The 15,493-nt window shown below is 43.9% G+C and overlaps 1 protein-coding gene across 4 annotated transcripts; it reads left to right on the top strand.

Annotated features, from left to right (window-relative positions):
• The first annotated feature begins 223 nt into the window (after window positions 1-223).
• On the top strand, window positions 224-14,756 carry shrprbck1r (sharpin and rbck1 related). Of its 4 annotated transcripts, none has more exons than XR_016486577.1 (14): window positions 224-2,983; window positions 7,892-8,066; window positions 8,188-8,271; window positions 8,386-8,527; window positions 8,667-8,757; window positions 8,918-9,215; window positions 9,316-9,443; window positions 9,609-9,779; window positions 10,109-12,334; window positions 12,569-12,680; window positions 12,872-13,051; window positions 13,140-13,238; window positions 13,416-13,559; window positions 13,900-14,756. XR_016486577.1 is itself a non-coding variant. In XM_021562478.3 (14 exons), exons 1-14 carry the CDS (start codon window positions 2,717-2,719, stop codon window positions 13,978-13,980), a joined length of 2,133 nt encoding a protein of 710 aa, XP_021418153.2. In that variant the 5' UTR covers window positions 224-2,716; the 3' UTR covers window positions 13,981-14,756. The 4 variants fall into 4 exon arrangements, 2 of the variants coding, with proteins under 2 accessions (XP_021418153.2, XP_090055517.1); XM_021562478.3 differs by having other exon boundaries at window positions 12,174-12,334; XR_016486578.1 differs by having other exon boundaries at window positions 2,513-4,061.
• The last annotated feature ends 737 nt before the right edge of the window (window positions 14,757-15,493 follow it).

The following is a 15,493-nucleotide window of genomic DNA, read 5'->3' as shown; positions in this document are numbered from 1 at the left end:
ATGGGAAACTGCTTATGCATGCTTACTACCCTTCTGTAGGGGATTGCATAATCAGAGAGTATATTTCGGGCAGAGGACATTTTTGCCTTTGAAGCTTTTATTTTAAGAAAGAGTTGTCATTTTGAAATCACCAGTAGTCAGAACTTTTAGAAACGTAACTTGTTCTACTGTATGTTGAAATCTGTATCAAGTAACAGAATCAGAGAACCTGAAATTCAGAACAAATGGCAAAGAACTCATTTAATACAGGATTTATTCATTAACAAATTGTAATTGGACAGACATTATGCACCTTCACAAATCATGGATATCTAATGCATGCTATTTGAATGACGGTGCAGGTCTATTTGAATCAAGAGCTTCATCTTGTGTTCACTATGGGCCAGTTTGCCGGACACAGATTAAACCTAGTCCTAGACTAAAAATAAGCATTTTTATGAGAGATTCTTAATTCAAAGGTGTTGTAAATCCAGGACTAGGCTTAAAACTGCAATTTGTAATTTTTGAGGTGACTGACCAAATTCACATAGAAATGTTAGTTATAGATCTGTCATTCTCATTGAAAGCAAGTCTATATGCATTATTTATATGCTTTCTGTTCTTAAGTTTCCTTTGCATTTTTTACTTTCGGTTTTGTACACCAGCTTCAAACAGCTGAAAATACAATATTTTTGGAAATGGAAACGATATTTCAGTGGTTTAGATGGTACAATGATTCTCTACATTGTTTGTTTTGTCACAAACTGAAATTATAAAATATATACAATTATGAAATTACTCATCTTTTGCTAATATCTAAGTACATCGTGAGTGACAGTATGTCAGTAACATTTACACACACTATCCAAAAACTGTTCATATTGGTGTTGTCACATTGTATTTATTCCTCTCCTCCCTATGTAATCTAATTCACATTAAACCTTCTCCTTGGCCTATTTTTGTTATTAAGGTGAGATTGAAGCAGGCAATGAGGTAGGCATTTTGGTTCACCACAACAGCATGCACATCAAGTCATCTCTGGAGAGGGGAGCAGAGGAAGAATGAGGTTATAACATGCACTTCACAGGAATGTGTCCAAATAGGTACTTCACAAATATAAGAGCAACATTTTCACAGATGCACACAAGCTCACCCATGGTAGGTAGTCCAGATTCAACTTAAATGTTTTTTCATAAACAATCAGTTCTGCAAATAAATACACCCTATTTTTAAAGTTGAAGAAATACATCCAAGTGAACCAAACCTTTATATTAATCATGAATCTATAAAATGTATAATTCCCTTCTGCACACCATTGTGCTACAGTGCATCCTGCTAATGCGTCCTGTCTATCTATCCTATCAACGTATTTAACAGCATAGCAAACACTTTCCCGCCTTGTAACGTGAAGTGCAGTTAATGCAAGATAAATACTTAATATGTACTTTTTAAGGGTGTTTTTCTTCTTGACATGGGGCTCAATTCAAACAAACCAGCATTTCTGTATTTACGCCATTGTTTTTTTTGGTAGCTACTGGGTTTGATTGAATCCCAGCCCTGATCTGCTGTCTTTCTTTCGGGAGCAGAAGGTGAAGCAGGGGATATCGGGCAGGCCCAGGGGCTCATCATAGTGAAACATGGCACCCCTCTCCAGGAACACATTAGCAGACAGGTATAGCTCCTCAATGGACTCCCCTGTGGGAGAGGGATATACACTGAGTATACCAAACATTACGAACTCCTTCCTAATATTGAGTCCCCCCCTGCCCTTTGGGTGGTGGACCATTGTTGATACACACGGGAAACTGTTGAGTGTGAAAAACGCAGCAGTGTTGCAACGTCTAGTTTCGATTTACATTTGCTTGAGCTGTCAACTTACTTGAATTCCATGACATTGGATTTAGGTTAAAAGTTGGGTGTAAAAAAATGGAAATTCCCTTACGCACATCTCAGGACCAGGCTGGCTGACTGGTCTCCGTACAGCAAGAGGAAGTGACCAGAGCGGACCAGACCTCCCCCATTTCAGTGTGTGTGTGAGTGCAGGGATATCATGTGGACTTTTCCAGGCATCTTCAATGGATATGTGCATTCTATTTCCACTGGCGCACACATGAAGGTAAACAATGGGGGTAGCTGTTTCACTAGGCCTAAATGAAGGAACACTGGATTAGAAGTTGTCTGAGTTGTTGGACTACAACTGTGGGGCCAAAAAAAAGCAACATTTTGATGGTATGACATTAGTGCTGCAGTCCTCAGACATTTCTATCTGCTAAGGTCTTGTTGAAAGTAGGTCAACCATATACGCAATTGTCTCCACTACAATTTGCAGGTCCAAGTTTAAAAAATATGTATACAATTTAGTATAGGAGTACATCACATATACTGTATATTTGTGAACCTGATTTTGAGAAATTGAGGAAATTAAACGTTTTTGGACCTGCAGAAAAGCCATGTTGTGCAGTACATGGGTACAACGTGTGGGGGCGCAAATTATTAGCACTGGCAGCACGAGAGAGCCAGCCAAACAAACAGTGACACAGAGTGCGCACTTCCTGGTAGCTAGCTGGTCGTCCATCGGTTCTGTTGTTGTGAGCTTGGTAAATGGAGGGACTACGATGAAACGGCACATTTTATGGGAATACTAATAGCAATCGTTGCTGACAATATTGGCGTGGTGTTAAACACACCGGGAACGGTGTCTTGACGTCTCCAAACACTGCATGAGGCTGTTGGTGGAATGTCGCTGAGCTCAGGCGGGTGGACTACTCACACTCCACCGCCGGACCCGTCCTCATCAATCCCTGGCTATGGGGCCTCACAAACTGGCTGCCATACTGTCTTGATGTCGGTACGGGTATCAGTTTGCCATTCTGGTATTCGGCCACTGTGTCTTCCTGGGGCAGGTGATGAGTCACTCCGTCTACAGCTCAGTATGGACCCCGGGAAGTCCGGGGAATTCCGTCTCACGCTACGGGACACCAGCGGAACAACGGGTCGGAGTGTGGTAAGAGAGAGAAAGGTTAAAGGCGGATTTCAATTAATGTCATTTGTCAGCCATGTTGACAAATAATGTGTATTTCCTTTGACTAATTACAAAATGGTGTTCATTAAAAATAGTTTTTGAAATTGTCAGCTAAAACTCGATGGAGTAAAGTTACATGTCACGTGATGTTTTATTATTACCAGCGTTACCAAGGCAGGCAGAAGTGTGTACAGAGGGTTTTAAAACAACACTGATATTATCGCTGGTCTCATGCTTACTTTTGGCTGCCATGCATTGAACTGTCACATAGTTATTTGAAGCAATTTATAGTTCAACAAAAGGGAGGGAACAGGGAACTAAAATATAAACGCAATAGATTTGACTGAGTTACAGTTCATATAAGGAATTGAAAGAAATGAATTAAGCCCTAATCTACCGATTTCACATGACTGAGAATACAGATATGCATCTGTTGGTCACATCTTATTATTTTTTTTAAAGCTAGGGGCTTGGATCAGAAAACCAGACAGTATCTTGTGACCACCATTTGCCTTATGCAGCGTGACACATCTCCTTAGCATAGAGTTGATCAGGCTGTTGATTCTGGCCTGTGGAATGTTGTCCCACTCCTCTTCAATGGCTGTGCAAAGTTTCTGGATATTGGCGGGAAATGGAACACGCTGTTGTACACGTTGATCCAGAGCATCCCAAACATGCTCAATGGGTGACATGTCTGGTGAGTATGCAGGCCATTTTCAGCTTCCAGGAATTGTGTACAGATCCTTGCAACAGGATTGTGCATTATCATGCTGAAACATGAAGTGATCGTGGAGAATGAAGGGCACAATAATGGGCCTCAGGATCTCATCACGGTATCTCATTCAAATTACCATCGATAAAATGCTATTGTTTACGTTGTTCTTAACTTATGCCTGCCCATATCATAACCCCACTATGGGGCACTCTGTTCAATGTTGATATCAGCAAACCGCTCGCCCACACAAAACCATACACGCTGTCTGCCATCTGCCCGGTACAGTTGAAACCTGGATTCATCTGTGAAGAGCACACATCTCCAGCGTGCCAGTACCCATCAAAGGTGAGCATTTTCCCACTGAAGTTGGTTACGACACCGAACTGCAGTCAGGTCAAGACTGGTGAGGATGACGAGCATGCAGATTAACTTCCCTGAGACGGTCTCAAACAGTTTGTGCAGAAATTCTTCAGTTGTGTAAACCCAAAGTTTCATCAGCTGCCCAGGTGGCTCAGACGATCGCGCTGGTGAAGAAGCCGGATGTGGAGGTCCTGGGCTGCCGTGGTTACACGTGGTCTGCGGTTATACTGCCGGTTGGACGTACTGCCAAATTCTCTAAAATGATGTTGGAGGCGGCTTATGTTAGGGAAATTGACATTAAATTATCTGGCAACAGCTCTAGTGGACATGCCTACAGTCAGCATGTCGAATGCACATGCCCTCAAATCTGTGGCATTGTATTGTGTGACAAAACTGCACATTTTAGAGTGGCCTTTTATTGTCCCCCAGCACAAGGTGCATCTGTGTAACAATCATGCTGTTTAATCAGCTTCTTGATATGCCACAGCTGTCAGGTGGATGGATTATCTTGGCAAAGGACAAAATGCTCACTAACAGGGATGTAAACAAATTTGTGCACAATATTTGAGAGAAATACGCTTTTGTGTATATAGAACATTTCTGGGATCTTTTATTTCAGCTCATGAAACCAACACTTAGTATTTTTGTCCAGTATAAACTACCGGTCAAAAGTTTTAGAACACCTACTCATTCAAGGGTTTTTCTTTATTTTTACTATTGTCTACATTGTAGAATAATAGTAAAGACATCAAAACTATGAAATAACACATGTAATCATGAAGTAACTAAAAAAGTGTTAAACAAATCACAATATATTTAATATTTGAGATTCTTCAAATAGCCACCCTTTGCCTTGATGACAGCTTTGCACACTCTTGGCATTATCTCAACCAGCTTCATGAGGTAGTCACCTGGAATGCATTTCAATTAACAGGTGTGCCTTGTTTAAAGTTAATTTCTGGAATTTCTTTCCTTTATGCATTTGAGCCAATCAGTTGTGTTGTGACAAGGTAGGGGTGGTATACAGAAGATAGCCCTATTTGGTAAAAGACCAAGTTCATATTATGGCAAGAACAGCTCAAATAAGCAAAGAGAAAAGACAGTCCATCATTACTTTATGACATGAAGGTCAGTCAATACAGAACATTTCAAGAACTTTGAACGTTTCTTCAAGTGCAGTCGCAAAAACCATCAAGCGCTATGATGAAACTGGCTCTCATGAGGACCGCCACAGGAAAGGAAGAACCAGAGGTGCTGCAGAGGATGATCTCATTAGCGTTACCAGCCTCAGAAATTGCAGCCCAAATAAATGCTTCACAGAGTTCAAGTAACAGACATAACTCAACATCAACTGTTCAGAGGAGGTTGTGTGAATCAGGCCTTCATGGTCAAATTGCTGCAGAGAAACCACTACTAAAGGACACCAATAATAATAAGATACTTGTTTGGGCCAAGAAACATTAGCAAAGGACATTAGACGGGTGGAAATTTGTCCAAATTGGAGGTTTTTGGTTCCATCTGCTGTCATTGTGAGACGCGGTGTGGATGCTCTCTGCATGTGTTTTTTAAATTTTATTCAAGGTGCACTTAACCAGCATGGCTACCACAGCATTCTGCAGTGATACGCCATCCCATCTAGTTTGAGCTTATTGGGACAATAATTTGTTTTTCCAACAGGACAATGACCCAAAACACACGCCCAGGTTGTATAAGGGCTATTTTACAAAGGAGGAGAGTGATGGAGTGCTGCATTAGATGACCTGGCCAACACAATCCCCTGACCTTAACCAAATTGAGATGGTTTGGGATGAGTCGGACCACAGAGTGAAGGAAAAGTGCTCAGCATGTGGGAACTCCTTCAAGACGGTTGGAAAAGCATTCCAGGTGAAGCTGGTTGAGAGAATGCCAAGAGTGTGCAAAGCTGTCAAGGGCAAAGGGTGGCTATTTTGAAGAATCTCAAATAAAATATTTTTATTTCTTTAAAGCTTTATTTTTTTGGTCACTCCATCCATATGTGTTATTTCATAGTTTATGTTTTCACTATTATTCTACAATGTAGAAAATAGTAAAAAAATAAAGACCCTTGAATGAGTAGGTTTCTCTAAAACTTGACCGGTAGTGTAGTTATATAGTGCATTTGGAAAGTATTCAGATCCTTTGTCTTTTTGTTAGGTTGGAGCCTTATTCTAAAATTGATTAAATAGTTTTTTTCCTCATCAATCTATACACCACCACATAATGACACAGCACAAATGAGTTTTTAGAAAATGTTGCTAATTTATATATATTTTAACATTTAAAAAATTATCACATTTACATAAGTATTTCCGACCCTTTACTCAGTACTTTGTTGAAACACTTTTGGCAGTGATTACAGCCTTGAGTATTCTTGTATGATGCTACAACCTTGGCACACCTGTATTTGGGGAGTTTCTCTCATTCTTCTCTGCAGATCCTCTCAAGCTCTGTCAGGTTGGATGGGGAGTGTTGCTGCACAGCTATTTTCAGGGATGTTCGATCGGGTTCAAGTCCGGACTCTGGCTGGGCCACTCAAGGACATTCAGAGACTTGTCCCGAAGCCACTCCTGCGTTGTCTTGGCTGTGTGCTTGACCTGTTGGAAGGTGAACCATAGCCCCAGTCTGAGGTCGTGAGCGCTCTGGAGCAGGTTTTCATCAAGGATCTCTCTGTACTTTGCACTGTTCATCTTTGCCTCATCCCTGACTAGTCTTCCAGTCCCTGCCGCTGAAAAACATCCCCACAGCATGATGCTGCCACCACCATGCTTTATCGTAGGGATGGTGCCAGGTTTCCTCCAGACGTGACTCTTGGCATTCAGGCCAAAGAGTTCAATCTTGGTTTCATCAGACCTTTTAGCAAACTCCAAGCGGGCTGTCATGTGCCTTTTACTGAGGAGTGGCTTCCGTCTGGCAACTCTACCATGAAGGCGTGATTGGTGGAGTGCTGCAGAGATGGTTATCCTTTTGGAAGGGTCTCCCATCTCCATAGAGCAACTCTGAAAGAGCTCTGTCAGAGTGACCATTGGGTTCTTGGTCACCTCCCTGACCAAGCCCCTTCTCCCCCGATTGTTCAGTTTGGCCGGGCAGCCAGCTCTAGGAAGAGTCTTGGTGGTTCCAAACTTGTTCCATTTAAGAATGATGGAGGCCACTGTGTTCTTGGGGAACTTCAATGCTGCAGAAATGTTTTGGTACACTTCCCCAGATCTGTGCCTTGACACAATCCTGTCTCGGAGCACAACGGACAATTCCTTTGACCTCATGGCTTGGTTATTGCTCTGACATGCACTGTCAACTGTGGGACCTTATGTAGACAGGTGTGTGCCTTTGCCAAATCATGTCCAATCAATTGAATTTGCCACAGGGGGACTCCAATTAAGTTGTAGAAACATAAAAAGGATGATCAATGGAAACAGGATGCACCTTAGCTCAATTTTGTGTCTTATAGCAAAGGGTCTGAATAATTTTGTAAATAAGGTATTTCAGTTTTTTTTAAACCTGTTTACTCGTTGTCATTATTGGATATTGTGTGTAGATTGAAGATTTGTATTTATTTAATCCATTTTAGAAATTTGGAAAATTGAAGGGGTCTGAATACTTTCCAAAGGCATTCCCTCTGACTAGGTCTATAGGCTGCAGTGCTGTCCAATCATTCTCTCCCAAAAACAGAGCTCAAAGGTAATTCCAACATGTGCAATACCTAAAGTCAACATACTACCATGGAACAAACAGTGGTAGGCAGCTAATTTCAGTGTGATAAAATGAGAATCGCTTCACTCTCTCCCCTCCGTGTCTTCCAGTCCATTGCAGAGTTTGACCTGAGGTCGGTGCACTATGAGGTGAAATCGCCAAAATGCCACGAGCTGAGTTTGTTCATGCCCCCTCACGACCGCATCAGCTTCAACTTCCGCTGCGAGCAGGAGGCTCAGGAGTGGGCCACCGTGGTGATATCGTCACTCAGAGAGGCACACAGGGGTTAGTCTACTTTCTTCCTGCCTCTGTTCTCTTTGATCAGATGTTTCACTGTCTTCTCCTCCCATCTTTTCTGTGCTCTAATAACCTGAGTCCCCTGTCTTCTCTTCTCCTGACCCCTCAGTGTCCGACAGCCCTCCCACTGATGACCGACAACTTCCTCTGGAGGCCTTGGAGACACCCAGCTCCGCTTCCTTACCACGCACAGGTAGCCCTCAGTGGGTGTGTGTGTGTACAGTAGTGTATTGGCAAGTTTCTACTCTTTTTCAATTGCTCACTGTCCCGGACTCTGTGTTTCAACCTTGTGTCCATTCATCTGTAGAGGAGATGTGTGCTGAGCTGACCAGGGCCATCGAGGCTGGTGACATCCAGGCGGCCTCCATCTACGCTGCCACCCTGGCTCGTCAGCAGGCAGAGCTGAAGATCCAGCCCTCTGAGAGGAGCTACGGAGACACAGATCTTAGGTGAGAGAGTTAAGAACAAACGAGCTACTGGGTAATAGAACAGGAAGTTATTGAAGAAGTCAGAATATTGTGTGAACTGGTGCGATGACAGGAAATGCATATTTTAGTAGTTCATGACGATTGTATCTTTCTGTGAAAGCTTGGCTGTAGTGGTCGAAGATTCTTCGTCTTCCTGTTGTGTCACAGTGAAAGTCCCCCCCCACGCGACCATCGCAATACTCAAGCAGCAGGTCAGTCTGAACAGCTTAAATAAGAATTACATTTTTAAAAGTTTGAATTCAGAACTCTTAACAGTATCTAGCTCTACAATAGTTTCAACATAATGTAAACCTACTTTCTACCTGTGTTTTTAGTTTTTGTACCTTTTCTGTCTGTCCCTCTGTCCTCTAGGTATTCCTGGAGTATGGCTTCCATCCGCGGGTGCAGCGCTGGGTGATTGGCCAATGTCTGTGTGCAGACCAGCGCTCTCTCGCGTCCTACGGGGTGCGTAGGGATGGAGACACGGCCTTCCTGTACCTCCTCTCTGCCCGCCACGCCCGTCTCACACGGCAGCTGCTCCAGCAGGACCAGGAAAGAGCCCTCCTCACCCCCGCTACCCCTCCTCTTGAGACCCCAAGCAACGGCCCCACATCCCAGGACTGGAGGGGTTACAGCACCCTGCCCCCCAGACTGAGCCACAGCAGCATGGGTGACACTGTTAAACACTCACACAAATGCACGCACATACACACCATTGACAGAAGGACCCATTGTGTTGGCTTCCTCCTGACCGAGCTTTGTTCCGATAGGTTCAAATGGAGCGGGGCCAAATGGAGCCGGGGCAGAGAGGCTGAAAATCAGTGAAATCAAAGACCTCATCAACCTGGAGATGCCGCAACTCACCGAAGCACTTACCCCTAAGAAATCAGGGCCACAGGTACACACAAGCTCTGTACAGTACCCCTTGGTATTAATTGACTAACTGTTTCACTCTGCTACATGGATTTCATCTAGGTATGCATGCATACCTAGATACAGTAAGTTGACATACAGTAGGTTTCCAGCAACACACCTGTAAAGACAGTCTCGCTGTGTGTCTCAGGGTTGGGCCTGCCCCTCTTGTACGTACATAAACAAGCCCACACGGCCTGGCTGTGAGATCTGCAGTACAGACCGTCCAGAGAGCTATACTGTTCCTGGGAGCTACAAACCAGACCCTCTGGAGCTTCACCGCATACAGCAGGAGAAAGAAGCTGTCCGACAGTACCAGCAGGTAGGATGTTTTATGCTCATGAACACATACACAAACTCAGACACTCGTGCACCTAAACACATTCAAATGTACAGCAGGAAATGCAAGCTGTCAGACAGTGTCAACAGGACATGTAGAAACCTAGACACACACACACACACAGAGTCTTGCACATGCACACAGTTTACAGTTAATTACAGTGCATAGTTTATTAGGGAAAAGGTTTTTTAGGGAAAGGTTTATTAGGGAAAGGTAGGCTCCGTAGGAGTAGCAGGAGTTGAGACGACCAGGGATGGTAGGATGGGCTCTAAGGCTGACTCTCTTCTCTTCTGTCTCTTTGTTTTTTGAAGGAGAAAGGGAGAAGAGAGGCGCTGAGGGGCGCGGGTGCTCAAAATGACTCACTACTGGAAAACTTGGCCCAGGACTACAGGCACACACACACTCCGTAACATCGCAGAAAGACACTGACTGACAGACGCGCACACACACACTTTCTATATTTTGCCACTGTAAACATTCTCTTCAACCCATACACTCACGCTACTGAGCAATACTCATTCATGTTGTGACAGAATCTCAGTGACTGTACATTACATAGCATTGTGGCTACCTACCCTCTGACATTGTTTGATACAAATACACTATATATAAAAAAGTATATGGACACCCCTTCAAATTAATGGATTTGGCTATTTCGACCACACCCGTTGCTGACAGGTGTATAAAATCAAGCACACAGCCATGCAATCTCCATTGACAAATATTGGCATTAGAATGGCCTTACTGAAAAGCTCAGTGACTTTCAACGTGGCACTGTCATAGGATGCCACCTTTCCAACAAGTCAGGTTGTAAAATTTCTGCCCTGCTTGAGCTGCCCTGGTCAACTGTAAGTGCTGCTATTGTGAAGTGGAAATGTCTAGGAGCGACAACGGCTCAGCCATGAAGTGGTAGGCCACACAGCTCACAGAACAGGGCCGCCTAGTGGGGAAGTGCTTAACGCATAAAAATGGTCTATCCTTGATTGCAACACTCACTAGCACTACCAAGTTCCAAACTGCCTCTGGAACGTCAGCACAAAAAAATGTTTCATCAGGAGCTTCATGAAATGGGTTTCCGTGGCTGAGCACAAGCCTAAGATTACCATGCGCAAGGCCAAGCGTCGGCTGGAGGGGTGTAAAGCTGGCATAGTGCCAACTAAAGTTTGTTGTAGGAGGATTAATGGTCTCGGCTGTTTTTCATGGTTTGGTTGAGGCCCCTTAGTTCCAGTGAAGGGAAATCTTAACGCTACAGCATACATTATACATTATAGACGATTCTGTGCTTCCAACTTTGTGGCAACAGTTTGGGAAAGGCCCTTTCCTGTTTCACCATAACAATGCCCATGTGCACTAAGCAAGGTCCATACAGAGATGGTTTGTAGAGATCGGTGTGGAAGAACTTGACTGGCCTGCACAAATCCCTGACCTTAACCCCATTGAACACCTTTGGGATGAATTGAAACGCCGACTGCCAGCCAGGCCTAATCGCTTAACATCAGTGCCCGACCTCACTAATGCTCTTGTGGCTGAATGGAAGCAAGTCCCCACAGCAATGTTCCAACATCTAGTGGAAACCCTTCTCAGAAGAGAGGAGGCTGTTATAGCAGCAAAGGGGGGTACCAACTTCATATTAATGCCCATGATTTTGTAATGAGATGTTTGACGAGCAGGTGTCCACATACTTTTGTTCATGTGGTGTATGTTTATCTGCACAGAAGTGTGTTTGTATGACTTTTAAGCAAATTAAAGAATCATGGCTCTTGTATGTCGAAGGCTTTGTATATAGGACAGCAGGTAGCCTAGCTTTTAAGAGCATAACCGAAAGGTCGCTGGTTCAAATCCCGAGCCGACTAGGTGAAAAAATCTGCCGATGTGCCCCTGAGCAAGGCACTTAATTATAATTGATACTGTAAATTGCTCTGGATAAGAGCGTCTGCTAAATTACTGAAAAATGTAAATGTAACTTTGCATGTTTGTAATGAATTATGTAATTATACTGCAAATCCATGTAGGCCTAGTTTGCTTAGTGTGTGCCAACCAGTTGAAACTTACTATTTCAGAGAAGACAAAGAACTGCTGTGTTGCACAGTCTGTGCCTGTTTGTTACAGTCAGGGTCATCAAGTGGACAACTTCAATGGCTATTTGTTTTTAATGTGTTAACTTTCAAAATGCACAATTTTAATAAATAATGAAGGCCTTTTGACTGAATGTAGAACAAAAAAACATCCATGTTGTTGCAATTGAAAATGTGTATTTAACTGTAATAAAGCAAGAAAACTAAATGAACTTCTGTCTGTGTGTTTGAACGATGTGTGTGTACAACCTGCGTGTTCAACGTGTGTGTTATTGTATATTGTGGATCCCCACCACCCCAGGCGAGGGAAGCAGAGCGGAGGGAGAACTTTGCCCGGCTGGTGATGTTGGATGGAAAGGACCTGGTGCCCAACCCAGATGCTGTGGACTGTAGGATCTGTTACCTGGACCTGCAGCCTGGGGAGGGAGTCCTGCTCAGAGAGTGTCTCCACTGTTTCTGCAGGTACCACTCAGACAAATCTCTTGGCCCTCCACCTAGTGACCCTCCCCCTAGACACTAGGTGATCTGAAAGCATTGGAGCGGTGTTAGCAATGTGGTGGAAACTCCACTTAGCCTCCCAGAGAGCTGCTAAGTGCAGCTATAACATCATATTGCTTATATTTCGCACTGTGCAAGAAGGGCGTGGGTGAGATGAGATGCTTATGCAGAGATGGAGCCAGTGTGTTGTGTTCACAGAGATTGCCTGCGCTCAGTAGTCCTGATGTGTGAGGACCCGGAGGTGGCCTGTCCGTACCGTGATGACACGTACGCCTGTGACTGCACCCTGCAGGGGAGAGAGATCAGAGCCGTGAGTGGTGACATCACTGGCTTCTTTCTAATGTATTTAATAGTAGCTGCACGATGGCCCATTGGATATTAGAGACATACTGAATAACACACTGCCTAATGTCTGGCTAATGCAAACCAGAAAACCCACGATACATCAGTCATCTAATCATCTCTCTCCCCTCTGCTCTTTCATTCCTTCCTGCCTACCAGTTGGTGTCGGAAGAGGAGTACGAGCGCTGGCTGCAGAGAGGCTTGTCTGTGGCAGAGTCTCGTTGTGAGGGCAGTTACCACTGTGCCAGCCCAGACTGTGCCGGGTGGTGTGTGTACGAGGACACCGTCAACGTGTTCCACTGCCCAGTCTGCAACAAGCACAACTGCCTGCTCTGCAAGGTACACACACGTCACCTTTACATTCACCAATGATTGCATACACCATGGATTTGAACAAACCTCTTTCTCTACTCTGTCTGTCTCTCAGGCGATTCATGAAGGGATGGACTGTAAGCAGTACCAGGATGACCTTACAACCCGTGCTGAGAACGACTCGGCAGCCCGCAGAACCAGAGATCTGCTCAAGGTGACACACAGACACTTTTACACACACAATTTATACCTGTAGATCGATTTCAGCAAAGCATTGAGGACAATGAGATTTTAGGGGAAGGATTGTTAGTTTTCAGGTTAGTAAGACTTTGCTGATATCATATTAACAGATAACTGTTATATTAACATGTAATACCCGTGTCTCTCTCAGACCCTGGTCCTCTCCGGGGAGGCCATGCACTGCCCACAGTGCGGCATCATCGTGCAGAAAAAGGAGGGCTGTGATTGGCTGCGTTGCACTGTCTGTCACAGTGAGATCTGCTGGGTCACCAGGGGGCCTCGCTGGGGGCCTGGGGTAAGAGCCCGCCCCTCCTGTCTCTCTGTCAAATTCAGTTTAGCATGGTTGTGCTCCTCCGGTCACCTGTAATGCAGACATTTCACATCTGTCTGCTACCTGTCCAACGTAGCATGTAGCCTAGCAGTTAGAGGGTTGGGCCAGTAACTGAAAGGTCGCTGGTTCGAAAACCCACACCGACAAGGTGAAAAATCTGTCGATGTGCCCTTGCGCAAGGCACGTAACCCAAATTTGCTCCATGGGTGGTGTTCTACTATGGCTGACCCTGTAAAACAACTCATTTCACTGCACCTATCCGGTGTGACAATAAAATATCTAATGTGCTTCTGTTTCCTCCCAGGGTCCGGGAGACACCAGCGGAGGCTGCCGCTGTAACATCAACAACCAAAAATGTCACCCAAAGTGTCAGAACTGCCACTGAGAAAGACAATGAGGGATGTGTGCGTTAAGAGTGAGATAGGACAAATTAAGTGTGTGTCACTCAAAGGATTGATGATTGCACTGCACATTTAGCTATGCACGTTTTCTGTTGGTTTCTGTTCTCCCTTTAGGCTGTGTTTAGATAGTCAGTCCAATTCTGATATTTTTTTCACTCATTTGTCTATTGACCAATCAGATAAGCTCTGAAAAAGACCTGATGTGATTGGCCAAAATACCAATTAGTGGAAAAAATAACAGAATTGGACTGCTTGTCTAAATGTAGCCCGAGTCATGCAATACTGTTCAGGGACACATTAAACTAAGTGTACTTAACTTTTTCAGCCCTCAAAGCCAAAGTCTAATGCTAATGACCGCATTCTGGGGTTGTAACAGAGAGCGTACTGTGTTCTAACTGGACATAAGAAACAGAACAAACAATCTCTGTTTCAAACTGCACTGCGTTGTGTGCCAATTAATAGCCATTTTGAAAGTACATGAGAGTTCATGTGAAATGAATACTTCTGCATTTTTTTCTATGTTTTAGCACCTCTGAATGAATGCCAGGCTCTGTCATGTAGATTTGTTTCCAAGACTAAGTGTTCTATTTTGCTCTATTTATTACTCACAGGCTCTGGTTACAGACAGACAAATGTATGAACGCCAAGAAAACACTTTCTATCTGCCAGTTTTCATGGAATAATCAGATTTGCTCAGTAACTGCTGTGTGCCATAGTGAGTTTTTAAAACAGTGTGTCAATAAAGCCACTCTAAACACAAGATTTAGTCTCTCTAATTAAATCTAATATGATAAAGCATTAGATGAGGGTGGTTTAACACGAACAACCGCCACGGTTGGAATGCCTCCTGTTTTGCTCATGAGGATGGCACACTCAGTCTGAATTTCATTAGCCTATTCAAGTTGCTTAAGGTAATTACAATGTATTACCCAGTCTGGGAAATACACTATTTTCATGGTTTACATTATTAGCGATTTGAAATGGCTAGCTAGTTAGCAGTGGTGCGCACTAATAGCGTTTCAATCGGTGACGTCGCTCGCTCTGAGACCTGAAGTAGTTGTTCCCTCTGTGTGCAGAGGGTCCCTGGTTCGAGCCCGGGTCGGGCGAGGGGATGGAAGCTATACTGTTACACCTCTACGGGATCGGTGTCACCCCCGCGGGATGGTTGAGCTAACGTAGGCTAATGTGATTAGCATAAGGTTGTAAGTAACAAAACAAATTTACAGGACCTAGACATAATTTATATGGGCAGAAAGCTTAAATTATTGTTAATCTAACTGCACTGTCCAATTTACAGTAGCTATTATAGTGAAAGAATGCTATTGTTTGAGGAGAGTGCACAGTTATGAACTTAAAAGTATTAATAAACCAATTAGGCACATCAATCAAATTCAATCAATCAAATTTATTTTATATAGCCCTTCGTACATCAGCTGATATCTCAAAGTGCTGTACAGAAACCCAGCCTAAAACCCCAAACAGCAAGCAATGCAGGTG

Source organism: Oncorhynchus mykiss, chromosome 15 (assembly GCF_057628025.1).
Source record: "Oncorhynchus mykiss isolate SJ-2025 chromosome 15, ASM5762802v1, whole genome shotgun sequence".
In the NCBI taxonomy this organism is placed as follows: Eukaryota; Metazoa; Chordata; class Actinopteri; order Salmoniformes; family Salmonidae; genus Oncorhynchus; species Oncorhynchus mykiss.
This window is presented reverse-complemented; position numbering and strand designations above follow the sequence as displayed.

Coding starts and splice junctions, on each gene's coding strand:
- shrprbck1r (XM_021562478.3), top strand. CDS start 2,717: ATGTCGCTGAGCTCAGGCGGGTGGACTACTCACACTCCACCGCCGGAC. Junction 9,444..9,608: donor CTAAGAAATCAGGGCCACAG/GTACACACAAGC, acceptor TGTGTGTCTCAG/GGTTGGGCCTGCCCCTCTTG. Junction 13,239..13,415: donor GAACCAGAGATCTGCTCAAG/GTGACACACAGA, acceptor TGTCTCTCTCAG/ACCCTGGTCCTCTCCGGGGA.